At 40.4% G+C, this 27,696-nt stretch overlaps 1 protein-coding gene across 3 annotated transcripts in view; it reads right to left on the minus strand.

Annotated features, from left to right (window-relative positions):
* Nucleotides 1–27,696, minus strand: part of TBXAS1 (thromboxane A synthase 1) — a 243,915-nt gene that overhangs the window by 83,439 nt on the left and 132,780 nt on the right. For all 3 annotated transcript variants that reach the window (XM_040544945.1, XM_040544946.1, XM_040544948.1), the window contains 4 exons: nt 20,167–20,283; nt 12,740–12,828; nt 10,113–10,261; nt 8,206–8,336 (listed from right to left, as the gene is read on the minus strand). In XM_040544945.1, the coding sequence (XP_040400879.1) occupies nt 8,206–8,336; nt 10,113–10,261; nt 12,740–12,828; nt 20,167–20,283 (486 nt within the window). The remainder of the gene's footprint in view (nt 1–8,205; nt 8,337–10,112; nt 10,262–12,739; nt 12,829–20,166; nt 20,284–27,696) is intronic.

Consider the following 27,696-nt stretch of genomic DNA (forward strand, 5'->3'; position numbering starts at 1 on the left):
AGGAAAATGACCTTAAAAGACACATGTAACGCTGCTTAGGCTGGGTATTTTGCACAGATGAGAACATGCCAGATTACTTACTGATTTGGCATGTATCAACAGATACATGACTACATCAGAGTCTGCCCTGAGTGCTAGGGTAGAAAGGCAGCTGGAGATGCTCTACTTCCTTCCTACAAGGAATGGAGCCATGGACATAGCAAAGTCTCACCGGGTATGTGCAACTTCAGTGACTCGATACCTAGCAACATTTCCCCAAAGACACACAAGAAGCCAACAGGTTACAACAGTTTTGATCCAATTATTTTCTGACTGGAATATCAGGAGAGATTCTAACTAAGCAGGGGACAAACTTTATGTCTAAGGTCATGAAACAGCAGTATTGAGTACTAGGTATAAAAAGTATTAAAACCTATGCCACATCCTCCTCAAACAGATGGCCTTTCAGAAAGATTTAATCAGACACTGAAACGCATGCTGCGAATACTCATTACTAGCCCAGGATCAGGCTGGGACAAGTGGCCAGCACTGACGTTATTGCCTACAGGGAATTACCACGGGCATAAACAGGCTTTTCAATGCTTCAGCTTCTCTCTGGATGACAAGCACAGGGTCCCCTTGCCATCACAGGGGAAGCCTGGGAGGGTAAAGCAAAAAATCCATGAGGGGTGGGCCAGGTCTAGTTTTCAGGGGAAAAGCAAGAGACCCAGGCCCTTTCAAGGAGCAACCATCTTCTTTTTGGCTTCCTCTATTTTCCACTCGTGCTGGTCAAGCCACCACAAAGCTCAGTGACACTGAACAGTCACTGAGTCTTCACCTACAAAACACAATAAGCGCTTACTCTTATTTTTACGGACACACAAAACCAGAGCTGTGACCACTCCCCCTCCTTCGGTATTAAGAACAGGAAGAGCAGGGTATAACCACAACAGCCAGCACACAGGAGGTGTCCAAAAGGTGAACAAGCTGTCCAAAAGGAAGAAAAAAAAAAGGGGTACAAATCAAGAAGAGGATTTTTGCTCTCCCCTAGAACAATGGATTTTGAAAAAGACAGGTTTGCCATTTAATTCTTCCCTCCTCCAATTTTTCAGAAAAATTTAACTGCAGCTGTAATTTGAAAGACTCCTTACACTATCTTTTGGCCTGGATTTTTGATAAACAGTATTTTAAGAGACTGCTTTTACCATATAAACACAGTTTTAAAAAGTCACTAAAACCCTTGACATTACCAACAGCTGAGCATGTGGGTTTATTTATTTTTACGCTGGTTGAAAAAAAGCCTTTCTTCAACACTAAAAAAACCTTCTCAATTAAAAGATGTTTCTCATATGCTGTAGATCAGCAAAGCCAAATGTCCATATCACTTCCTGCACTGGCTGGTGAAAATAGGAGGAAAATGCATGCAAGGCTTATTGACAGAAGTGTTTAAGACCTTCCTCCCTGTGACTCTGAAGGTATCCAGTTGGCCTAAGGACTTTCTGTGGATTTATGATGCTGCAGGGTGCATCTGAACCTCCCTTGTTCTGCCCAGCAAGTGGTAAAGATACCTTTTTTTTTTTTTTTTTTGAAGGCTGTCTGAAGTAGCTCCTCCACACGTCTTACTTAGCAAGTGAGATTAGCTTTTTCTGCATAGATACATTTTCTCAGCATTGTCTGCAAGATCATTCCTAGCAACTCCAGATACCCCAAAAATGTCACCCCTCTAGTCAGTATGAACATCCTGGTTCTCTGATTTCATTCCCATCCTTTGGTACAAGTCTATGTTCTTGCAAACTGAAGCATGTGAGCAGTGCTCCAAGAAGTCACCAATGTTGCTCAGGTGCATGATGACAGTTTAGAGCCTGGACTGGAGGCTGAGGTGGGACATGTGAGATATCAGATAGGGATGTTGCTCCTGAAGAACTGAAGATAAACAGCAGTGATTGAAAAAACTAAAAGGGAGACTGAGGTATTGGGAAGAGTGTCCCATATGTCAGGTTATTTTGTTATGGTAGCTGCATGTCTTGCTGGAGTGAGGCAAATAATATACCATAATATACATTATGCCACCTGCCTGTTCCATGCCTAGGATCTATAAAGTACTCTGTCTGCTCCATAACAGAGGTAGTAGAAATGGTGTGATAAGAGCAAAGGGTAATAGCAAGCAGATCTAGTATGTAGTGGCTGGATGCAGGTAATCAAGCAGATATTTGCTATCTCCTTGTGACTGCAGTACTCGTAAAGTGCTGGGCTCACAGGTGTGCTGGGCTGCAGAACTGGACAGATGCATCAGTAATGCAAAATTCTTCCTGATTCCCCATCACGCCTCAGGGAGGTGAGAAAGTCACCATTCTCCTTACTTATTCTGTCCTTGATCTCTTTTGAGGAGAGAGACTGCAGAACTGCATTTCCTGATGAAAGCACCTCAGCCAGACATGTCAGCCCAAGTCTGAAACCAAAAGATCCTGTTTTGTAGGCCGGCAGTTAATCTTTGGAAAGATAACAACATACTGACCAAGAAATTTCAACTAGTGACCAAAAGTAATAAGGACTTTGAGTTCATTTCCCTCTGAGGAATTGAGGCCTTGCTGTGTTTAAATGCCCACTTAAGAAATCCTGAGGAAGTTATAAAATTCATTAAAAACTTCAGCGTAAAAAAAGAAAAGGAAAGATATTTTTCTTCAAATTTGGGAAGGAAAGCAACTTTGAAGGCAAGCATTAATGGATGGATTTTTAAAAGCCGCTGAATAACTAAAACTCCTTTTACCATAATGCTACTTTTTATCCTGTTAGAATCACCATGTGCTGCCCAAGCACAGAAAGCAGACTTAGCGTTCAGAAGATTTTTAATATACTCCAGAGGAATGATACTCTTCTGCTTAAAACAGCAGAGATACAGGTTTGAGATTTGTGTTCAGACCCCATATTAAGCACAGATTCTCTCTGTATCTTTAAAACACATTTACTGTTCTTGGAAACTCATTTCACTTTCCTCGCGACAAAGGCAGAGGATAAGAACAAGATCAAACTGTGAGAACAGCCTTGTGGAACAGAAACGCAGTGTCCCTCCCACAGGCTTAGCTAAACAAAAGGACCAGACTGATCCTTCATTTTACTGACTTTATTAATCAATTCAAATAAATTATTTAATATTGCCATATCGTATGTATCCTTAAATGGACACCACTCTCATTCAAATATAAACAAGTTCTGCTTCGTTTTCTACAACGGCAAGAAAACTGCACACTATTAGAAAGTGTCTAATCCTCCCATCTGCTGTTTCCTTAGAAAAATATTTACTTTTAAACATCTGTACTGCATTTTCCACAGTTCAAACACACACATAGCTCCTGGAACGTACATAGTATTTAGCAAATTTTTAACTAAGTTTTCTTAGTAATTGTATAGCTTTCCCTTGACAAGAAGAGGATCAGACTTCTTCAGGAGGATTACCTCTGCTCAACTCATTTCAAGCAGCTCTTGAATAAAATAGTTCATTAGTTCACGAAAAGGAAAGACTCCAGGGAGCTGCTGGGGAAGGAAGAGAAAAGAACAGAGTGCCACAGTAATTAGGTTTTCAGATTGTCCCTTATCCTCCAGAATGCAGGTACATACACACATGTCCCTCTTCCCCTTAGGTAAAACATTTAGGGGAGCTCATTGCATGTTCTTCCTTGGGAATCAGGGTTCTAGAGATTAAAGTTGTAACCAGGCCATCATTTCCCAGAAAGATACTAAAAGATACCACTTCTTTATAGCATGTTACTATAACAGTTGAAGGACAGATACCTCACCTTTACAAGCACTTAAATAGTTTCATTTCAGACTTCCTCAAAATTCAGTTTCCTGACCCACCACCTCATTTTAGCTTCCCATGGCTGGTGCTGGAAGACCAAAGGATCTCCACTAAGCAGAAACCACACATACCTGCCCGGGCATGTAAGCAGCAGGAAAATTGAGAGGGCTGCAATTCATCACTAGCAGTTGCTGACTAAAAAACTTTTTCAGTTTAGACCTAGCACAAGTGAGTACAGAGTATCCCAGGGCCATACCAGTCTCTGGGAGGCCAGGTCATCTTCAGGACTGACAGCACCATACAGCTTCTTTGTGGCTTTACACCACGTGGCACAAGGACAGCGTGGTTAACAGTGCAGCTTTCACTTTTTTCATTTTTCTGTCTGCCTGCTCTGGACTTATAACAAAAGTATTTGGGTAGCCCGTACATCTCCAGCAAAGCTGGCCAGAACATCAACTGAGATGCCATTGAATACAGTTCTGGTGATACTTCTCTCTGCTTTATCACCCTCTCATTTCAAATCAGCTTGAGACCACCAAGAAACAGCTGATCATCATCAGAAACATCATCAGGTCACTACCTCCCTAGCACGGATCATTGATCTTGAATTATGCATTCACAGCTGACACCAAGACTGGAAAAATCAGAAGATGCCAGAAGGATGTGTTGCAACCACCATGAACTCTCCAATTCTTGTTAAATGGTGCACAGTTTGAAAGCCAAATTTTCCCAAATATCTGTTGTGATGCTACAAAATTAATGTTTTGAAATATCTTTATGTTGTTATATTCCCACTGTTATCACCATGGGTTAAAAATGAAATTCAAGCCTTTTTCTGTTAAGGGGAGGCTGTCACTTTCATCCCGCAGTTTTAGGAGTTGCAATTTTGAGCACCATGAAAGACTTCTTCATCTAGATATCATCATTAAAACAGATGGGCAAGTTAAGAACTGAGCTATAACTTGACAGAAAAACTCTTCCATGAACAATGATTTGCATATCAGATTATTAAATGAAAATCTATCAAACTATCATTTATTGAAACAAACAGTCTATCCACCCTGTTTCTGGAAACATGTTGCCTAAGGGAAAAATTTAAACCTGGGCAGATAATCAGGATAAGGTATTTGAACACTTAAATCCTACTGGAGTCTTCAAAGTAGGTGTTAAGTGGTGCATTAAATTTGTGCTGTTTCTTCTGAGCAGGGTTAATTTGCTCTCCTGTAAATAGTGGGAAAAGCATTTTACAATAATTTGAATTCATGAATAAATGTAATATATTAAAATTTCTAAAATACGACCACTAAGTGTTTTTGTACATAAGCCAAATGAGTGGAATATCCAGGACTGAAATTATTTGACTGACCACAGAAAGATAATATATAATTAAAATGACATCTGCAGCACTAACCGATGGGTTAAGAGAAAGTGACATCACAGATCTCATATAAGCTGCAAGCATATTATTAGATCTAAACCTGGCTGTAAAATTACTATCTGCCCGTGGGATTATCTTTAGGCATTCAGAAGCATTGTTTCATTTACTGATGGAACGAGGATGATAACAGGCTGACTTTGCTTGTCACATTATTTTTTGGCCTTTCTTTATTCTTTGTTCATGTTCACTGCAGATGAGAGGAAGACAAGCTTCAGCTGAATCACTTTCATGGAGCCCTTCATTGTTTTACAGTTTGTTCCTTTTTTTTTTTTTCCCCAAGAGATAAAAACATTTTTAATGGTGATAAAATCAATGAGGAGTAAAAGATGCACACAATGTAACATCGAGGAATGTGGCAATCTAAGGAATACCCATTGGCCTAATGCAGCTTTTGAAGACTTTAAGACTTTGCTTAGAGCTCCCGTTATTAGCACAAGGAACCAGTAGCTCCTGGTTATATCTTGGACTCATTAAAATTCAATGCCAAAACTCCTACTGACTTCAGTAGGTACATTTCATCACTCTAGACCTAGGATGCAGGTCATAATTCTTCTTCAACTACAGGGCTACCTGGGACACCTAATCTCTGCAGATTACTTTTCTGCATTAAACTGGACAGCAGCTGCATTTTGATCTGTTTCACATACCATTTTTATGTTCCTGGCAAATTACTAAGTTGCCTATACTTGTAGCAAAACTCGTGCTCCACCAACCTAAAATAGTCAAAATTCTACGAATGGATAACAAGACAGGCGGTGAAGATGGGAAAAAAAAAAAAGAAGATCCAAACTTTCCAGTCACTTTTGAAAGCCATGTTAATGTGTTAATGATCCTGAACTGCACAGGGAACTTAATATGCTCTCAGAAAGCTGGTCCTAAAATGTCTAACTCCCAGTACTTGAAATCGTTCCCATATGACAATTTTGCAAACTAGGCATAAGTCTAGGAGTAGGTGGGACCACTGCCAGTCATGGACTTGTGCATACGCTGTTAAGGTAAACATGGACCTTGTACTTTCCTCCACACTGTCCTGATACTGGGCAGCTACTGCCATGTGTTATCTTTTAATGAGTCTCCCAATATCCCTTCCAATACAATCATAAGCCTTTCTGCTCTATCAGCCACTGAGAGCTGAAAACACACTGCATATGGACAGAATGCTGACTCCTGCTCTTGTCACTAGAATCTCATTTTTCTTTGTTTTCTCTCCTTACCATACCCACCTGTTGTCCTTTATCTTAGTCTGCAATTTGAGGGTGACCATCTCTACTATAATCAAGGATTTAGCCCCTAACTGATGCTGCCAGTGCTACTGCCACAGAAATACATTGTATTAATACAAAACACATAGCAGTTAATACGTTAACTACCATTAATTCACATTAGATTGTTTCATTGCCCCTTTTATAATTGATACACAGAATAAATAGCCTTTTCGTGCAGACCCTGTCAGCATAAATCTTTGAGTCAAAACTCTCCATATATACAGCCCCATCAATATGCTATTAAAAGCTCACACAGGGTCTGTGCACTAGAAATAAGGTGTCTGCAACCAGCTTAGATACACCATCCATGTTTCTGAATCATGAATTATTTGTGACTACTCTGTGACTATGCAGTGGTGCGTACAAACTTTTGGGTATAAAGAAGGATGGATACAAAGACCTAAAGGCTACTGGGGAGGAAAGACTCATAAAGATAGGATTGAAGAAAGATGAGAATAAGGGGACGATAAAGGACAACAAATACGGAAGTGAGATTTCACTGGAGAGAGTGACAAAGAAAAAGAGTAGAACATGCAACACAGTGCAAAGCAGCAATACCTTTGAAAATCAAATTGATTTTTAAACGTGCCTTAGATATAACACCATGCGAATTAAAATCCATACTATCCTGAAAGATGACAGCTGGGGGACTAAGTTCTGAGAAAAATTTGGGATGACCCATCCTCACCTGTGCTGTTATCCCATCAGAACTGCTGTTCATCTCAAAGTGGAAAGAAACATTTCAATTATTTCAATATTAACAGATTCTTAATAGGTACGTTATGGCGTATTTCATGTCAATTGATATGCAACACTTGTCTGTTACCTTTACAATGGAATTCTCTTTGATATTCTTTGTTTCTCACTACACATCCATAATTAATTGGTTAACCTATTTTCAGGGAAATTATGTGCAGTCTGAAGTAAAGAATGGTCAAAAAGGACAAGCAGACCCAAAGAACTTTTGTATCAAAATTTAAGCACGTGCCTATGTTCCCAATGCGTCATGTATTGAAAATAGAGAGACCTTTATAAAAATATCTGTGCCTTCAGAGTCTTCATAAAATAACAGTGATTAACACACAACAAAAAAATCAGAACTGCCGTATGTCCAGATGAATGAGAAAGAGATGGGCCACAGATGAATTGCTACTACTACATATCAATTATTTTGCATACTGGGCAGAATTTACTACCTTTTTCTTTAACCATCTCAATACTAAATGTTTGTTCTTAATTAGACATGTAGGTTCTTTCTTTTCATTTTCATAAATAGTAGGAACTGCCATAGGGCTATATAAAACCCATGTCAGCTCACAGGTAATGACTGGGTTGAGTCACTCTGTGGGAGGCTCCCCTTTCTCTTATTGTTAAGGAAAGCCAGCACAGACAAGACACCTGATGAAGATAAGAAAAAAATTTTACAAGATGAATCCTTCTGGGTCTAGAAACTGGGTTGGAAAGCCATCCCAGATGCAACATTTTCTGCATCCTTAGTTGGACAGATAAAGCAAGAGAAGCAGTCTTTCTTGTAATGCGTTAACAGTTCCGCATCAGCACCAAGACTGGTTGATGGTACATAGAGCTAAAAATGAATAAAATCTTCACTAAATTGCTTTGAACGTTCAAACAGACTGAGTTCACTTTTTCAACTGAGGCTTATGCCACTTCCAGTTTTTCCTCAAAGCATTTGCTTATCCATATATTTATCACACAAATGGTTTTACCTCAGCTGCATCTTGCTGGTCTCTGAAGACAATTGCATTTTTTATAGTTTGGATAAAAAATCCATTCAGTTCCTTTTGTTTCTTGTTTGGCAGAATTCGAAGCAGTGGGATCATTATGAATGGGAAAGAAACTGTAAGAGATTTTAAAGGAGAAAACACTAAGGCAGAGTGAAAAAAAGCATGTAATATCCCTTTCCTTTCATTAATATTACAAATCTCATCAAGTGGGATGCATTATTTTTGTGAAAGCTGTTTTTTCCACTTTTTCTCTCTCTCTCTCTCACTTTTTTTTTTCTTTTTTTTTTCTTCCACCTCTATATGTTGGTACAGGGTTTCCTTTTAGAAATTCCATTTTGGCTGGAACTCCCCTGCTGGATAGTTGCCTTCCAAGTTTGCCCTGACTTGCAAGTCTTCCACAATGCTTCCAGATTTCAGTTCAGCTTCTTGATGCCATAGAGCCAATACAACGAAAGGAAGAATTACTTTCACTGCCTACTTGAGCAGTTGCATACAGAACGTGGAGGATCTTGACCCCATTTAGCAAGTTATGGCACTGATCCATACAACTGTGTAGTAGTAATTCCCATTTCCAGCTCTTCAGTATTTGGATATTGGTTTACTACTTTATTTTGCTTCTCTAAACAGACCAAAGACTCTTAAAGTAGGATGCTACTACAAGGATGGTCTCCAGTCCATCGCCTTTATAGTCAGGAACTAGATACCAGAGTGAAGTCTTGTACTTGAATAAACCCCTTGTTAAATCATGAACAGCTTAAGACTAACAAATCAGTCAATTTTCAGAAAACCCCTGTTGCCAACGGGGCAACACTGTTGAAATTCAGACCATGTAATTTACTAACAGAAGGAAATCAGACACTTTCAGGCAATCCAACCCCAAACCCTACACAGCAATTTTCTTTAATGGAGGACGCTGTTAGAGGCTAGGGACAAATTTCTGTCCCTTCAGAAATTAGTCATAAATCCCACTTTGCAATCAGGTTAAACATTAACCCCAGGACATTTTGGATACACAGTTCCAGAAGGAAACAGTTCATGTGCTGCTAGTATAGGTGCAATCTGTAATGCCAGCAGGATCAGATGGGCACAGGAAACTTTGCCACTGCGCCACCTGACACTACTGTGAACAGGTCTAGATAGTAACACAGTAAAAACTTATCAACCTTGATTGTGCCACAGCTTATTCAGCTATAATTCTTACTGCCATTGTGTTAACAAGGCTTCCATCACCACGAAGCCTTAGTAGCATTCATGACCTAGAACTAAATCATTTCGTACCCTATTCTTGTACTCCCAGTCTACTCACTGGGAAAATATATGCATTCTCTTGAAGACAGCCTGTGCTGGCACTTACCATCTTTATCCTTTATAGTTATCAGCCAGGCTGCTGATGCTATTTAAATAAGAATTTAGAGGACTTATGCTATCTGCTTATGCTTCTCTACTTCTCTTCTGGTTATTAGCACTCTTTTGTTTATGGGTGAGATTTCAATCTCTACCAAGTAAAGAGAGCGCACAAAAACTTTGCTCCCAGGTTCCCAAGGGCCACACTTTATTTATAACATATAGATTAGGTTGCTGTAACTCTGTTTGAAAACAGAAGTGTAGCCCACAGGCTACAGGTGCCAGAAACCTTCCTCCCAAATCAAGCTGGAATGTTGCCTTCTGTTACTCTTGGTTTCTGGAGGAAGTTGCATTAATGATGACAGGAGCTGTAAAGCATACCATGAAAATCTAGAGGGTCTCATGGACTGTAGGCTGAATTCTGAACACTTCTGAAATAAAGCTCACAAGACATCTTCCTGCTCCTGCTTCCAGATGTTTTGCAATTTCAGAATGACTTTCAGAAAATTACCATAATGGAGTAGACAAAGGTGGACTGTACTTACGGATTAGAATAAGAAGAGGCTTAAACAAAGACATTTCAAAGAATGTTCTGCAATTCTTAACAAAGGGGTCATCAGGATTCTTCTGAGAGTCCACCTGCGTACCAAAAGCTACGCTACCAACAACATCCAAGGTAAAGCAGTTGTAACACCTGCATTAAGAATGACAAATCATTAGCTACAACTTACATATCCATGAATATCTTGCTTCTACAAACACCACATAACATTAATTTTTGTCTCTGATTTTCTTTTTGCTTTCAGATTTGAGCTTTGCCCATGGATATTTCCATCATTCTGACAAATGCTGATGTTTAATAACAACTATCACCTCCTCTCCCTCTACAAAGTGAACATGTTTTCATATAGCTCAATAATTCTTCTAGTAATTTATATATTAAAAAAAAAAAACTTCAGTTGTTATTATCTAGAAATCTAATGCAACAGAAATTCAGAAGCATTATTGTAGTATACATGCAAAAGAGGTAATCTCTTTCTCAAAACTGCAGAAACAATGTCTCCTACCAGTCCAGTCTGAACTCTCACAAGAGTCACAAGAAGTCCTTAAGTAAAATTTCCTATTAAGGATTTCCTTTGTGTTCTTAATAGCTCCTTTCTAATGCAAAATCCTGGTCAAAACCAAGGTGAACTGACTCCAAGTGAAGCCTGTATCTCTGCAGAGTGGCAGCAAATGCTTTGAGAACTACAAATGATCTGTAGACCTTGGCTTTGAAATTTTAGAACTTATTGAATCTCTCCCCACATACCTGGCTATCTATCCAGCTGTCTCACCGTTTTTATTTCTAATGTCCCTTCGCAGCTATACTAGTTTTGAGATAACAGACTAAGAATGTGAAATATCCTTGTAATTTGGTTAGTCTGATCTGTTGGTCAAGTCTGCAATGACTGATTTTTTATGTTTTTCTATGACTGTTCTTTTCTACAGAAGGCTAATATCAAATTCTCTGATGTTTTAACTTAAGTAAGCATGAATCAAGAGGACAGGACTCAGGCCCAGTATATCCTGTGTGTATACTGTGAAGCAGAACATCTCAAACTGTAATCCTTGGATCACCGTCATTCTGAGGACACCAAAGCTGATTTTAAAGATAACAACAGTGCTGCAAAGCTAAGTAACTTGTTTGGATTTTCAACTCTTACACAAAACAAAAAGGCACTACTGGATGTTGAAATGTTAAAAGAGGGGTTCTGCAATAAAACAATAATCTCAGAAGCCCTCAATCATTTACCTCACCAAGTTATTGAAAAAGCTTAAACCCTACACTTTGAGTTGTTGGCAAAACACAAAATGGCTAAAGCCAACTAATGTACAAGAAGACAGAAGGTTGCAAATAGGGTATCTACAGCCAAAAAATAGCTCCCAAGGCAGTGTTGGGAAACTGTAGTGCAGAGAATCACATTTATATATGTCAAACTGGCCGAAATGGTAGTTTGATAAAATAACTGGAAGAACATATTCTGAGATGGTCAACATCATTCATTTCTACTTTCAAAGTCTTCTCCAAAGTGCCTCTTGAGAGGTGAAACCTTATCATGGATCAATAGCTAAAAGACCAGGCAAAGAAAAAGGACAAATGGAAAAAAGGGAAAAACCCAGAAGGACTGAAAAGGTCAATTTTCATCAGAGCACTAGGCTAAATGCGATGTATCTCAGAGTCTCATAGTAACTCCTCAGATATTTAATATAAAGAGATCTTTGTGCACACACAGACACTTGCATGCACGCATATACATTTACTGGACAAGAGATGGTTGAACAGTGACCAAATATCCAATCCTTTAGATGAAACAAAATTATTTGCACTGTTCCAGGAAGGGAAAAATCATGAGGAACTTCAGAAGGTGCTGACCAACCTAGCAAATGAAGTGTACACAAAATAGTGCCTAACAGTAAAGATACATTTTAACTATTCATTCACCATACAGAGATCCTAGAAGAATTGTATGTGCTCAGAGAAGGGGCTAGACAGTATTGTGAACAGCTCAGTGAAGATCTCTGCTGAAAGAGCAACAAAAAATGATAATAGGATCTTAAATGCATAACAAATGGGAGAAAGCACAGTATGGAAAATATTAAAGTGTCATTTTATAAATCAATGGTGCATTCTCATATGGAATACTGATCTCATTGTTTCACAAAAGGCTAGCGTGCTATTAGACAGGGTTAGTAGGAATGTGATAAGAATCATTAAGTGCTCAAAAAAAAGTCATACAAAAAACAAACAAACAAACAAGAAAGTGATGGACTAGAGGGATTTGATACTAGATCAATTCCTATATTTGTACATTATTGGCAGATGGTACAAGGCAGACTGGACAGGGACTGGTGCAGCTTTCCTTTCTGCTTCCAGCTGTTAAAACTCCATTAAACAGCTAGAAATACATTAGATGCATTCCCAAAATTACTTTTCAAGTATGCAATGGCTCTCCCCATGAAGAAAAGGCATCTATCATCAGACACATCCTCTATCTTATGATCTCCACTTATAAAAGCAAGAGAAAAAAATAAATCTCGTTATACATACAGTAAGTGAATATTTAGAATAATTGCTGCTGTTGACATTCTTTTTTTTTTAATCTGCTACTAATTTCTGGTATGTTGAACGTACCTCTGGATATCAAAAGCTTTGCCAGAATCTGCATAGACTTTCAAGTTACTCAGCAGGACATCGCAGGCCTGGTTTATTAGCGGTGTCATCTAGAAAGGAATGCATTCTATTGTGAAAATTGTTAAAATGTAAAATAAATAATAATAATAATAAACAAATCAATTATTCTAAATTAGTTTTATCCAGTAGATGGGATGGAGCTCTCAGGACCCTCTGCAGGTGTGGTCAGGCACTTTTGCACAGGTGAGATGAAATGCTAGGATTGCCTGCACTATTACAGGGATGCCTTTCTCCAGCTCTGGGCCTAAACTCAAGAGGCCTTGTTGCTTACCTGACCTTTGGTTCTTGTCCACTTATGGCTATATACACGGAGAGTGACTAAGCAAAACATTCCTCTCTTTTTTTAATCATTCCCTGTCCCAGCTGATGATCTATCATGATCCATATTTACAGGCCATCACATTTAGGCTACATATACTACTGAGCGGAAGGAATAATATTTTCTGTGGTCTCGAAGTCTTATAAAGATGTCATCACCAGAGGCCTAGTATTTCCATCTTGCCATCCCTCAGTTTGAGGGATTTAAGGAGTACATCAGGAAAGCACCATGTATATCACTACAGTTTGCTGTGGGAAGAATACTGCCGTGCTGTGGGAAGAGTGCTGAGGAGAGGGTTGTCTGGAGTGGCAACCGTCATTAAGTGGACACTCGTGTGAATTTGTTCAGCTAGTGGTTCTTTCCATTTGCTGACAAATGATGGTCAGGTAGACCTACCCACACCCTGTCTGGCTAACAGTGAAATAGTCTTCCTCTTCAGCACTTCATGGAAAACAGACATAGGCAACCATCAGGACCTCCTTAAAGTCTCTCTATAACTTGTTTCATATGAACAGCACCAGACACTTACCTTGATTACACCTTCAAGGGGGGCAGAGGAAGACTCTAATTGCTTACTTTGAGTTAGGGCATAGCAGCAATCTAGCCATTACCCTAATGGCATTATTTGCTTCCTCCACAGAGACTAGTGACAGATCCTCCTGCAGTTTAATACCCAAGTCTTGCCTCAGTTATGCCAAGCATCAGCAGACATATGCACAGCAACCAGTCTTTCCTTCCTGAGCAACCTCCTTCAGCATACGGATGTCAACAAATATGAGAACAGACTTGTCCTACTATTCTGACATTCTTGTTACCAAAAAAGACTTACTGCAGCCTCTCAGCACACTCCAAAAGCTATGTAGGCTGCCCAGCCAAGTCCATTTTGCTTGGCACTTCTACCTCTGTGAAACTGGCATAACACTTTGTGCACAGGCACGCTGCCATCCCAACACATGGGCAAGACTGTACGCAGTCAAAAGGCCAACGCGGGAGCATCCAACATGTTCTCCAAAGGCAGAAGTCTTAGTCAAGAATGTGTCTAGCTGTTCTCGAAGTCCCGTACCTATACAGGACAGAGCAGGATGTCACCCTTTCAGTTCAAAGCTGGATTGATTTGGGCTGTGCAACAGGAATCTCACAAAACAATTCTGAATCCAGATTAGTATTCTGTAAAAGCAGCTGGTATATATGTTTGGGAGGTGCATACCATGTTATGTGGCAGTTTTCTGCCCCTTTTGGCTTTCTAAAGAAGGTCCCCTGCAGTGAGCTTCTTCTCAAATGATTCAACAAAATTAACACATTTCTGTTCAACAAATCAAACCAGGGTAAAATGCTTTATAATCTCTGTGTCCAGCCCTTCAAATGAACTGAGTCAGTCAAGGAGAACAAAATGAAAATCCGTATTTTAACAGGTACGATGTTTTCTAAACAGATTGTGATCATTTCAAATTTTTCCTTTTATTGCCTTATTTTCTCTTTCATTCTTCAGCACATCACCAGACCTGAAACCACCCAGCTGGCTGCTATTGCTTTCCAACAGCTGGCAGGGATGGCAGGGGCACATACGCCTGGCCAGGGCATCTCGCAGCACCTCTGAACTTTCCACATTCCACCAGCCTTTCAAAATGCCGTAGCAATTTATTTCTAGACAAAAAGATATTTTTATTAGCACATCTAAGCAGGAAAGTGGGGAGGGGGGCACATGGATTTGATTTATTGTTAGCATTATAGGACAGAGTTATATCAATGAGACAATTATTTGCATATGAAAGCTACGGGGGATATCTACTTAGGAATCCTGGGTTTGGGTTTGGGTTTCTATTCCCTTGAGGGACATAAATTAATCCAAGTTTGCCAACTACAAAGACCACAGAGTGAAATGTACTCAAGTCCCTTAATACTTTAAACTCTTTGCTCAATCATCAAGAAAAATAAAATAGTGTTGGGGGAGGTGAACCACAGCAAACTTTGAAAACAGGCACGGTAACAGACATGTTGATCTACACTGCCTTGGGTATCACTAACTTCCTATACATTATCATTTGCCAGTCAGAACATAAAAGCTGCATAACCTGCCTGAGACTCAGTTCTTGGTGGGTAAACAAACCCCAGCTGCTCTGTGTTCAGATTGGCTGAGAGTAACAGGATGAAGAAAAATCTAAACAATATGGTCCCTGTAAATATTTGATCTGCCAGTTATCTAGTAGCAAGAGTAGCCCAGAGTCCAAATTTCTTTCTTTTGCCAAAGGAGAGCATTTGGGGTTAGGGTTTTCATGATGCCAGGGGCTTTGCTGTATAAATCCTGCCAATTTGCTATTTGGCACATAACAATTAGTTTCCGATTCTGCGTATGCATGGTGCATGGGGATGTTTGCACTGTTCAAAGGCATCGGAGTCACATTCCTCTAGTTAGACGTGGACCTCAGTATTTACCATGATTATTCCCCTTATTCTTAGCATCCAAGAAGCCTGGATTGTATTCACTGTAGAGAGACACACCAGAAACCTTTACTGTTCACATATAGTACAGCAAGGTCATGGCAGGCCTCTTGTCCCACAAATGGTATGAAATATAAGGAAAGAAGAAGGAAAAAAAGATACACCTCCAGCATAAGAATCTCTTCTGCTCCAGATATCGAGTCACTGACTAAAACCAGGAAAAGAGCAGAGGTGTGTTTCCATCACCTCACAGTGGGGCTCTGCTACTCACAGGCACAACTTACCAAGAAGAGCAACTCAAGCAGACACGGACTCTTGGCTCTAGGATATGCACATTTCACATATCAGCTCTTAAGTTAGTGATTTGTATCATCTCAGGTGAGTGCACTTGCTTTGCTGAATAGCAAATTCAACTTGCAGACACTCTTCCAAAATGCCTCTGACCACTGTGCAAGAGTAGAGTAGAGAGAAAATCAAGGAAATCTCAACAGCTGCACTGCCAGATCCTATGTACTAGTGGGATCTGGAAGATCTATGTGCCTGAGACCGATACTAGAGGATTTTCTTGCATTGTTCTGTCAACTTATCACAAGTTCTGCCTTGTGTCTCCCTTCATTTGAAAAAAAATGCCGTAATACAAACTTCACTTCACAGGTTATTTAGGACAATGCTACATTATGTTGCACTCTCTTCTTTAATTTTTGTGTTCTGTTTTGTTTTAATGGTTAGTTAATGGAGGAGAGGACTCCCAGCATACTGATAGGAGATGACAAGAGTACTGCAGCACCATCAGAATAAATAAAAATCAATGGGTTTTCTGCTGGTGCTGGCTGTAAAAGAGAGTCAAGCTATTTATCAAGTCTGACAAGGGGTCCAGAACTGCAGGATCATCACAAGCACCACAGCAAAAAGGGGAGAAACTAAATAAGAAACACTAAATAGGGAATCAAGATCAGTACACCACGATCACTAACATATCAGCTCATTTCAATATATAATAGCTGAGGAGAGCATGACAGGAACACAGGGAACTGCATCTTTTACTTGAGAACCTCCAGCTATATTACTTCACAAATTCCTCATGCATTACACCTTGGATCAACTTTCAGTGGTTGGTAACATTCCCATTTAACAGATGAAAGATGTTTCATGTAGAGAGAATTTAGGCAGCTTTTACCAGATCACACTGAGACAGTCAGTGGCAAAGCTGGAAGTGAAACTTCTTGGTTCTCCTGCTTCCTCTCTCTCATTTCTCATTCTCAGTGCTCCCATAGCAATGGCACTGTATGGTATATTAAGGGGGCTCACTGTGAAGAGCTTATTATCAGATCTGCTACCGACCCCAGTGGCATTTCACAGGGGACAAGACTACTAAATCTTACTGCAGGATCAAGCCTAAAAGTCTGTTGACTTACGCTATGCTCACCATTACTGTACTTGAATTTAACATTATCTGGATCCAAAGCTTCCTTCAGCTGGAGTGGACTACCTTATTAATCTTTGCATACACATTTGAAAAAGAAAATTGAAAAAGGGGAACAGAGAGTATGGAACTCTATAAAAACAACAGTTTATAGAGTTAAAAAACAACAGTAGCAGAGCACAGCTTTTAAAGTGAGAAATTGAGGGTACAGAGAGCAAAAACAGAAAATGCTAGAAAATTCTTTAAAAATGTTAGGGAATCAATTCTCTTCATGCAAGCAGCAATCATAGCACTGGCTCCCCAACAGCTCTATAACCTCTGGTTTCAATTAATTGCTCATAACTTTGCAAACTTCTGGGATCAACTTTTCCTCATTTGGTGACCAGCTCTTGGAGACATTTGCCAAACTGAAGTGAAATTCCTCACGCTTAGTGAATTTCTCAGTGACACTACACCAATACCACTGAGACAAAAGCGCAAAGCACACTTCCACCCCCAGCCACAGCAGCTAGATGTCTCTGTGGGGCATTACAGTTCAAATCCTAGCAAATATATATTATCTCTGCCTTGGGTTTTGTCCCACAGCAGCCAGCTCAAGGAGTGGATGACCAGCTTCTCGTTATTGCTAGTACTGAAGCTGTCTTTCAGTCTCATAGTAGATTCTTGTGTTTCAGAAATGGAGATATCAGGAGTCTGTATCCAACTCTGCACATCATTTGTCTGAAGGGATTGCTATGGGGAGCACAAAGAGTTGTTAACATTTATAGCTCTGTCACAGGCTAATAGCTCCCAGTTCTCTCAGAGCATCCAGACAGGCAAGTCTATGTTCAGAGAAGAGCTGGGAGCTGCAACACTTGGGGGGAACCATTCTCTAGAGCGACTCTGGTATTATGTGAAGGCAAAGTAGACATCCAGGGTGAACAGGGTGGTAGGAAGATTGTGGTGGGTTTTTCTGTTTGTTTTTCAGATCTCTGTGGCAAAGGAATCAGTATCCCAGGAGAAGAAATGAGATATGGGTCTGGCAGTGTTTATAAATATGTATAAAACAACAAACCCAGGTTCTTATGCAACAAATTCTTAGCAAAAATAACTCATTTCTAATTCCTTTGGGTTAGAGAGGAAGAGTTTATTATAAACAGGATGACTTCTACATAATCGTGAATACTCTGTAGTATGGCCAATACTAGAACACAATATTTCCATTTCCATGCTGCAGAGGTTCTGATAGAGTACTAAATATGGGAGAGTTAAAAAGTGGGATCATAATTAATGAGCATTGATTTCCTTTGAGAAGTGTTGGTATGGCTTCTAAATTAAGCAACAGCAAGAGAAGCATATGAGCGAAAAGTTAAGTTGCATTAACTTCAAATCCCAGGACTATTCATCTATTTGGGTTGAAAGTGAAATGCAAGGCTGAGGTGTACATCCATTCAAAAGAGGTTCTTAAGCTAACACAAATTTACTGCCGGCAATTTACTGCCGAATTTACTCTGTGCAGGGACAGACGGTCTTCTGGTGAAGACATGAGACTGAAACGAAGTCGGGCCTTTTAGTGAGACCCTTCTCTCTCTTCTTGTTTTCCCACTTTCTATAGACGTGGGAGGAGAAAATTACCATTTCTGGGTAACGTGGAGCCTCCAACCTTTATACAGAGTTTGGAAGAGGCAGCACAGGGAAAGCTGACCATCGAGCTAAAACTAAAGGTCTCAATTTCCACAGGTGAGCTAGGTGCAAGGTGCTGGCTGGCCCGCCATTTTATCTTCTACCTCCATCTCCTCCGGCCCTGCAGCTCCGCCACCAAGAAGCGCAAAGCAAGCAATGGGACTTCTCCCGCCTCAGTTTCACGAGTCAGACCCTGCAAACCTGCCTCTGCCAGGCCCCAAAGCAGGATGCACGGGGCCTCTGCCCACTCGCCCTCACCTTGCTCTGCCAGTGCCGGCAGAGGTTGCTCTGCGCAAATGGAGGGGAGTGCGGCTTTATCTTTTGTTAGTTTGACAGCAAAGAGCCGAAGCCGGGAGCCACGCTTTGCCGATGACCTGCAGCAAGGCGGATTAATTTCAGCTCGGAAAATGCAGAACTCCCCTCTCCCGCCACACCATTAGCGACTAATCGCCTGAATATTCAAAAATCCTCGCGTCTATGAAACTTGGCGATGGAGCCGGTGACAGAGCAAATGTCGAGGCGCATAACCAATGGTATTGTCAGTTGTGATTAATCAGCATCTCCAGCAGGCTTGCGGCCAATTAGAATTTACCATAATAAGGAGGTGACAGCCGGCGTTGCTAAGCGACTGCTGTCTATAGAGCTGAAAGAGCCAGACGCATTTAGATGTTACTGTGGATTTCGACAGCGGCATGTCAAAACAACACAAGCGTCTGCCCAGTGGAAAATTTTACAGCCGAGGACTGGGCACCGGAGCGAGGCATGCTTCCCTTTCAGAATAAAATGCATAAAGGAAGAGATGGTGGTTTGTTGGTTATTATTATTTTTTTTCTCTTTCCCTTGAAAGGCGACTTTAAGCAGTCAATCATTTATCTGCATTTAATTAAGAGATATCGTGTCACTGGAATAGAACTTTGTTACCGGGTAATGGGTTCCCATGGTTAAGGAAATGCTGAGACATTTATAGGAAATTAGCAGCAGGTCAGCACGGAGACATTTATTTTCAGTCAGAGGTATTTATCTGGCAATGACATTCTGTTCCAGTGACTTATTTTATTATATGAAAGGATTAAAGAATAAAAGAAGGAGCGGGGAACGAGATGGAGAAATGAAAATAGACTGACAGCAGTTCCTGTGTTAACATGAGAGCTGCTGACTCTGCAAATAATGAAAAGCTATGCTCCAGTTGGGAGCAATAACCTTTTCTGTACCTTAGCTTACTCCTAAAAGGGCTGGGGTAAGGCTCTTTTTCGACTTTGCTACACTTTTATGGACAAACTAGCTTATACAGAGAAAGACAGAGGATCATACCTTCAGATTAGCTATTCTGATTTACACCAGTCTGTGAGCAGAACCACATTCTATACATTCTCTACTGGACATGCTACTAAGATCTAAGTAAACTGGCAAAGAGTAGCAGATTTTTTAAGCTATCCTTAATATGGAGCTATATAAGTAGATGCTCGCACAAAAGAAAACCATTATGTCTTCTAAATCAGGAAAGCAACATTGCCTACAGCTTACCTCTTTCAGTTTGGTATCGCTGAAGGCTGGGGTCAGCACGCTCCGGACATATTTCCATCTGTCATCACGAAGACAAAGGATGCTGTCGAGCATTGGCTTGGAAATCAAGTTCGGCTTCTAAGTCAAAAGAAAACATGGTTCACTTTTAACACAAATGCAAGTAGAGTTACTTGAGGCTCTGGAACTTGGTAAGACTGGCCATGAATGGTACTGTGTCTCTGTCCCATAATGAGAGAGGTTCAAATAAGTCCTGAATGCCAAGCTAAACACGGATAAGGCTAGAGAAAATTTCCCTTTTGCTGCCTGCATTCCCTCTTGGGCTTGTAAAAGCCCTGGGTCAGTCCACCAGCTCCTTGCTCAGACTGTTCTGGTTCTGTTGTTTCTGATGCTCTCCTGTGATTTCCAGCTCTCCTTTGCTGAACCCTGGTTTCTTTTCTCCCTTTCTAAGGTGACTAGCAAGAGGGCTTGTCAACACTCCTTCTCTGTGTGACATGAGTGACAACGCACCGCACGCGGGTGTTGGTGGGGGACACGATTTCTGGTGACAGCTGGTATGTCAGACTGTTACATGCATTTTCAAAGTCTTCAGAAAATATGTTGATTAGAAAGCAAGTTCCAGTCCTTATTCTGTCTGTAAGGAACACACTCATGGAGTTTTGCCCAGCTAAGATGTACTGGCCTGGGACTCTTACAGCTTCAGCTCTTGGTCACACATAGTAGTTTAAACCACTGCCCCATGAGGTTCTGTACCAAGATGACTGCTATGATTTACTAAATTTTAAGAAATCCCTTTCTGTAGAATAGTGATATTCACCAAGGATTAAAAGGATTTTTTGAGAGAGAGAGAGGAAGCATGTCAGAAAACAACACAATTACATCTAGAAGAAGCCTCAGGAAATGCCCCTCCCCACAGCAAAGTGTACTACAACTTATATTATAGCCAGAGGATATTTTCCTAATTGTTCTTGAAGGCACTCAAAGATGGAGATTCAATAAACTCGCCAGGCAAACTATTCCAGTGCTGGACTACTCTTAACGTGGCAGCACCAGCTCTCTTGCTGAAACTTATGGTCTTTAGCGCTAGTGTTAACACGGACAGAGAAAATGGGTTATTCTCTCCCTTTCTTCAGCAGCCCATATTGAAGATTATAACAATCACTAACCACGTTGCTGCTATTTACCTCCAATAACACCACTTCACTCAATACATACTTATCAGTCATGCTTTTTGGGACCATTTGTTCAGTCTCATTTCTCTCTTTTGCATACTCTTGTATACAATTTGCATATTTCTCAAGGTATAGTGTACTGCGACTTGACATGCTACTCCAGCCAAGGAAGGATTTTTTTTTCTTATGTCCTGCAGTATATATTCCTCTCTATTCACCCCAGAATGCTACATACCACAGCATAACATTGTTGACTCATATCTTGGCTTGTGGTTTACTGTAACTCAGACTTTTTTCCTGAATAACTGCTCCCTAGGAAATTATTCCCCAAGCTTTATCTATGAAGTTTGTTACTCCTAAGAGTGGTATATAGAACATGTCCCTGTTAAAATGTGACTGTTCATTTTATGATTACTTCTCTGACTGATCATGTCTACTTCGAATTGTAGCCCTTCCTTTCATATTGCCTTTCATCCTTCCCAGCTTAGTGCCCTCTACACATTGTTGTCACACTCAATGCCACTGCCACCTAAGCCATTAACAAAAGTACTGAACAGCACTTGCAAAGCAGCTACCTCTGGGATCCCCCTGGCTAATGCCTCCATTCTGACAGTGGATCGTCCCTAAACACTTTCCAAGTCTTCTTCAATCAGTATTTCATGTATTGTACAACCATATCCTCTAGACAAACCGTCCTAAAATTGGTGGGTTGGGATAAGAGATGTACACCACAATGTAGATATCAGGCTGTAAAGAAACACTTGTGCATGTGAGATCTGGCACCCAGACACCTGCCCACCTACCCAGGGTAGTGGTGGCAGTACAGTCCCCCCACATTAACAGCAGTAGCAAAGTCCCTATATTTTCCTAGGAAAGACCCAAGCAAACCGAAAAAATATATGTTGACTTTCCCAACGTCATCCATTGATCCATTTCACCCTCTAATGCTTTCCTCAGTCTTCCCTTTATTACAAATGTACATAAAAAACTAGTTCTTACCACCTGTTACTCATCTGGATACCTACGTTTCATTTTCTTCCTTGAGACTTTTGATTTTATTGTCCCTATATGCTCTTCTTTTATCCTTATTCCTGGAAATCTGACCTACTTCCCACTTTGTAAAAAGAAAACTTCTTCTCTTTATAGGCAATGAAATGATCATGATTTAGCTGCACTGGTCTTCTACTGCACATCCTTAACTTTCCTCCATATTGGAACAGTTTGCACTTAATATCTTTTCTTTAAGAAGCTGCCAGCTTTCCTTAACACCTTTTTCCTCCACACTTGCCAGGAATCTTGCTACACTGCATAAGCTTTTAAAGTGTAAGTTCATTATGTATTGTAAGCAGGCTAATGGATAGTTTTAAATACTCAGCAACACCACCCAGTGTAGTAAACTAATGTCACTGAGCTGACACTACAGACCAGCTTTGAGCAAGGATGAGCTGTTTGCAAGTAGAAGAGTATGCAATAGGAAATTAAGCTGAAGGAAGACATTAAGTCAAGTACTCTCAGCAGATGACTACTGTAAGATAAAATATGGGTGCATTTTTAATGTACACATAGATCATCCTATTTCATGCAAAAAATAGGGAAAATTTGGGACAGGCTGTCAAAGCTGAAGTGGTTTGGACTGTTTTCTCTGAGTATTCCCTTTAAGCAAATTATCTGTCTTCTAACTTGTCAGTGGGTATCTGTTTTAAGGATCAGAGGTGCAGCTAGAGAGACCATCACTCACTAGAGTTCTGTCACATTTGTTACAGATACTCAAAGGCATTGTAGGGTCAGAGGAGAGAGCCTCCAGATTACAGAAAGGAACATTATCCTTGAAGAAAGCACTGTATGGAAGCCTCTGCCCCACACTTTTTACATAATGTTAGAGAAGCCCTTTACACTAAATTTTGGATCAGCAGGTCACTAAATAAGTATTCCTCATTTCTTTAGTTTCAATCCCAGAAGCCCAGATTACAGAGTCCCTGAGCATTTACTGATGCCACTGAAATCAACAACAGAGAATATGACTTGATCATGCAAAATACATTGGTCCAAGAAATTAGGTCATCACAGTGGGCCCCTCAAATTAGCAAACACTCTTGGACATATACTTCAACCACCAGCCTTCTCTCCTGATTTATTAAGTAGAGATATCACATCACTTCTTCTGAACTGCCACTGTTACATTAGCGTTTTTGAAGCACTCAGAAACTACAGTGAAAGAACAGAATAACAATTCCCACAAGGAAATGACTGATTTGTCTTGCAAGCAAAGTTTGAATAGTGCACAGAAAAAATAAAAAATAAAAGAAGGAAAAAATTATAGGGCAACACTTGGAAAAGTATTTTGCATCCACTTCTAAATTGAAGGCTGCCCAATCTGTACACTCTATAAGACAAATCTCCTTTGGAGGACAAGGCTCCACTTAGATAATAACAGATGGGATATAAATCTAACTGCATTTGACTTGAAGGCAAAACCCCTTCCTAAAACCAAACACTTACCCTAAAAAATGCTCCTAATTGCATAAAGACTGTATATAGTGCATTCACAGAAAGGGGCCCTGTTACTGGATGGAAAGCCTGTTAAGTATAATGCGTTAACTATGACACTAACCATAGCATTGCCTTTTTAGCACTCTACTTTATGTCAGCAATGCTCACTTAGCATATTTTTGGTGTGTATAACATTATACGTATTTAAGCACTGAAAGGAAAGAGAAACAATTTTGGACTTACATTGTTTTACTCTGTCTCTTTAAACTGGAAACACAAAAAGATGTTTGTGTTTATTGGAATAGCATCAGTGTGACTGAAAGTGTATAGCGGACTTCATTTACCAGTTTTTCTTATCATTTCTGCAAACACTTTCCTTCTAATTGCATAACCTATGTTGCAGGTTCATATAGCAGAAATGGAAATGAATTTGGTATGAGAATCAGCCTGAAGTATCTTAGTGAAAGATGGAGTGTCACCTCGCTGTGAATGGACAAAGTACAAGCTGTTTCAGAGAATTCTTGATCCTACAAAAATCATTAAAATAAATTACCATGGAAGGCAGCTGAAATATTTTCAGGGGTGGGATTAGGGCTTTTAGGCAAGGAAGGAGGTTGCTTTTAAGTCAAATGCAATCAGATTCATATTTCACCTGGCATTATCTAAATACCCAACAACAGCTCTGTCCTTCCTTCTCCTGTGTAATCAGCCATTTCTGACTGTGGTACAGTAATGCTGCATGAAAACTACTGGCAGCACGGTAATCTGCTGCAGCATACTTGCACAGTGCTACTGAATTCCCACAGTCACAGACACGTCATGAGAAATAACAAAGAAAATTGGAGAGGTTTCCTTCTAAACAGATTCTTGAAAGACCAGTGCTTTTAAAATGGAAAGCAAATGTTTGCAGATGAGCAGCATCTTTGCAACTGATGCAAGAATTCCCTTCCCATTAAACTGTTCCTTAGGCTGACCCTTCAGACCCACTTATTGGCTTGTTTGTCCCCAAGTCAATTTGGCTTGCTGTGTATTACTAAATAATTCAAGCCAGCAACTACTCTCTGGCTCCAAGGGCAAGTGGTACAGCACGCCTCCTGTCCCCAAGGTTAAATCACTTTCCCAAAGAGAATGGCCATATCCAAACTGCTTATTGGGAGTAGCATATGTTAATCTCCTGAACTGTGCCCAGACTGTGCCTGGGAAAGGACTCATCAGTACAATACAAAACCACACTAAGAACTGCATCAGTATGGACGTCTGTAGGACCTACTCACGCACTAATATCTTGACATGGTTATTTATTTTTTTTTTTTCAGGATTATAACTTAAGCCTTGTGTGTGTGATTCAAAAGTCATTTTCTCCTTTTCTGAGTTTGTCACTCAAAGGCCAGTCTGAATCACTGGCAGCCAGCAACGACTGCCTGAAGCAGCAGGAAGGGTAGCAGCACCATGATGATCCCTCAGAAACCTTCTCAGCTTTCTTCCTTTGGTAGAAAAATAAGGAATGAAGGTTTGCAACCAGCAGAAGAAGGTTAATGCAGCCATGCACTCTTAAAATATCCTGAAGAGGTGAAGGTTCAAAAGGACCTAAAGGGCATCTCTGAAGATCCTTAAGAACCTACTAGCTCCAAAGCCTAATATATAAACCATTCACCTCTGTAGAAACAGCTGCTCATCTACTCCATGGGCTTTGACAACACAGCACGAAATTAAAGTCTGCAAAATGGGATCTCAGAAACTTTATCTTAACTTTGTCTTAACCATAATTTAGTGTTCCCAGGTTAAAAACTAACCAAAAATGATTCACTTCTGCTGGAATCAACCCTCAGCACTGAAATCCAGGTAAGATTCAGACAATGAACTAAGCTGTAGAGCACCCAAAATCCCAAATCCAGCACTAATTCTGGCAATAGTCTCATCTAGAAAACACCATTTGCCTTCATGTAAGTATTCAGCTTTCTCCTGGCCCTGTAAATGGAATCGCATACCCACACTATTCTGAAAATCTAGCCCTGGTAACAACCCTAAAGCTCATGCTGACAAGAGCCATTTTCTCCTCTCACCTCCAGCCTTTGTTCATAGGCATTGCAGTGTCCAGAGATGAATCCAGCTGTAGACCCCCCCCCCAGCCCCTCTTTTTCCTTCTTTGGGACAATTCCGAGGTGCGTTCCCAATGCAAGGTCTAATCCTCAGATGCGCCATGCAGTATCTGTCATAGCTCTAAGAATGACGGGGTTGGGCTTTCTCTCCCTGTGTGAGCTACAGAAGACCCCCAAAGGAACAAGCAGGCAGCAGGGCTGCCATACCAGTGGGTTGGTTTGTTCATCTTTTTATTTTCAAGGAGGGTTTCTGTCCTTCTCTTGCTAAAAGCACACTTGTGATCAGGTAATGCCAGCCTGTCTAAGAAATTGCATTTTCAAATTGAATTTAACAAGATAACAGAGAGAAGGCTTGTACCATGGAAGACAAGGCTCTATCCTCACCCCTCAGAAATGAATTATTTGTAAAATCTTTTCATAAGATTACTTCTTCAGCCCTGCTTGCACTTGATTGACAGGTCACCACCACCAGTTCAACCAGCAGGTGGAACCAGTAAGCCCATGAAATACTGAGACAGTGTTTCATCCAGGCAGTGGGAGTGGCATGACACTTAAGGAACAACACAGCACCTCCTCTTAAAAAAATAAATAAATCATCATTATAACTAAAAAAATGTATAAGAAACACAACAAAAATAAACATCTAAGAGTTGCATTACGAAAATGGGATTGCAGAGGATGCCTCCATACGTTAGCTTAAAAAATTCCCCTCTGGTAAACCGATATTCCTTTAAACTTGCTTGGAGATTTGTAAGAGGAAAAGTCCTGCTCAGCTCTCTCTGCATTCCTGACATTGAAAAATATATCGTGTAGTGACTGCTGGTTGCACCAGGAGGAGAGCACTGTGTTACGTGCTATTAAAGAAAAAAAAAAAAAAAGCAGAGTCGGTTTATGTCATATACTCTAGTTCATTACCGCTTGCATCTATGAAGTTCCTGCTTACACGGACATAACAGACATGCATCACTTTTCACAAATCATTACATTTTCTCATAGCTGGAGAAGGACTCAGCTCCCCTCCCAAAGGTCACAATGTTCATAGAGGGCAAAGGCCTGGCACTGCCCACTAAGAACCGTGCCCCCGTGCAGGAGACAATCAAGTCCCTCCCACCCCTCTGCTGTCTGCAGGCGTCTTTCCACCCGTATCACACCAGCAGTGGTTGCTACACACAGGTATAGTGTCTCCCCAAGTAGACTCACTCTTCATTTGCCTTTCCTGAACTCTCTATATAAGTCCTCAGAAGCCACACACCACACGCTGTGGCATGTGCGTGACTGAACTCAGTCCCTTCTTGCCCATTACAGTTGGACACACACACACTTACACATAAATTTTCCCCAAAGCCCTCCCAGACCATCATTATCTCTACTGAAAGTCTATTGCACTATTTCTCCCCTTATTAAAGTCCATTTAAAACTAACCTGAGTTTAGTATTTCTGATTTAGGAGGTCACTTCATGATGGAAGAAGAAAAAAATCTCACCAAACTAACTCCAGAAAGTTTGTATTGCTTTGTACTTTCATAAAAGCGTCTGGTACACTTTTTAAGCTTACTTTGAAACCAACATGCTTGCGGAGAAGGGAAGGAAATATCCACGTATTATATATTTATTAGGCTTTTAGGTTCTCCTTGGTCATTAAATGACTTCAAAAGAGTGTTACAAGGTAGAATTGGTTGCAGTGATTGCAGCAATTGTCTTCCACTCTACTGTACAGATTAGACTATACAAAAAAGCATCTCTGAGCCCGTTCCTTTGTTGTCAAGTTAGGAT

Source organism: Cygnus olor, chromosome 1, assembly GCF_009769625.2.
Source record: "Cygnus olor isolate bCygOlo1 chromosome 1, bCygOlo1.pri.v2, whole genome shotgun sequence".
NCBI lineage: Eukaryota > Metazoa > Chordata > Aves > Anseriformes > Anatidae > Cygnus > Cygnus olor.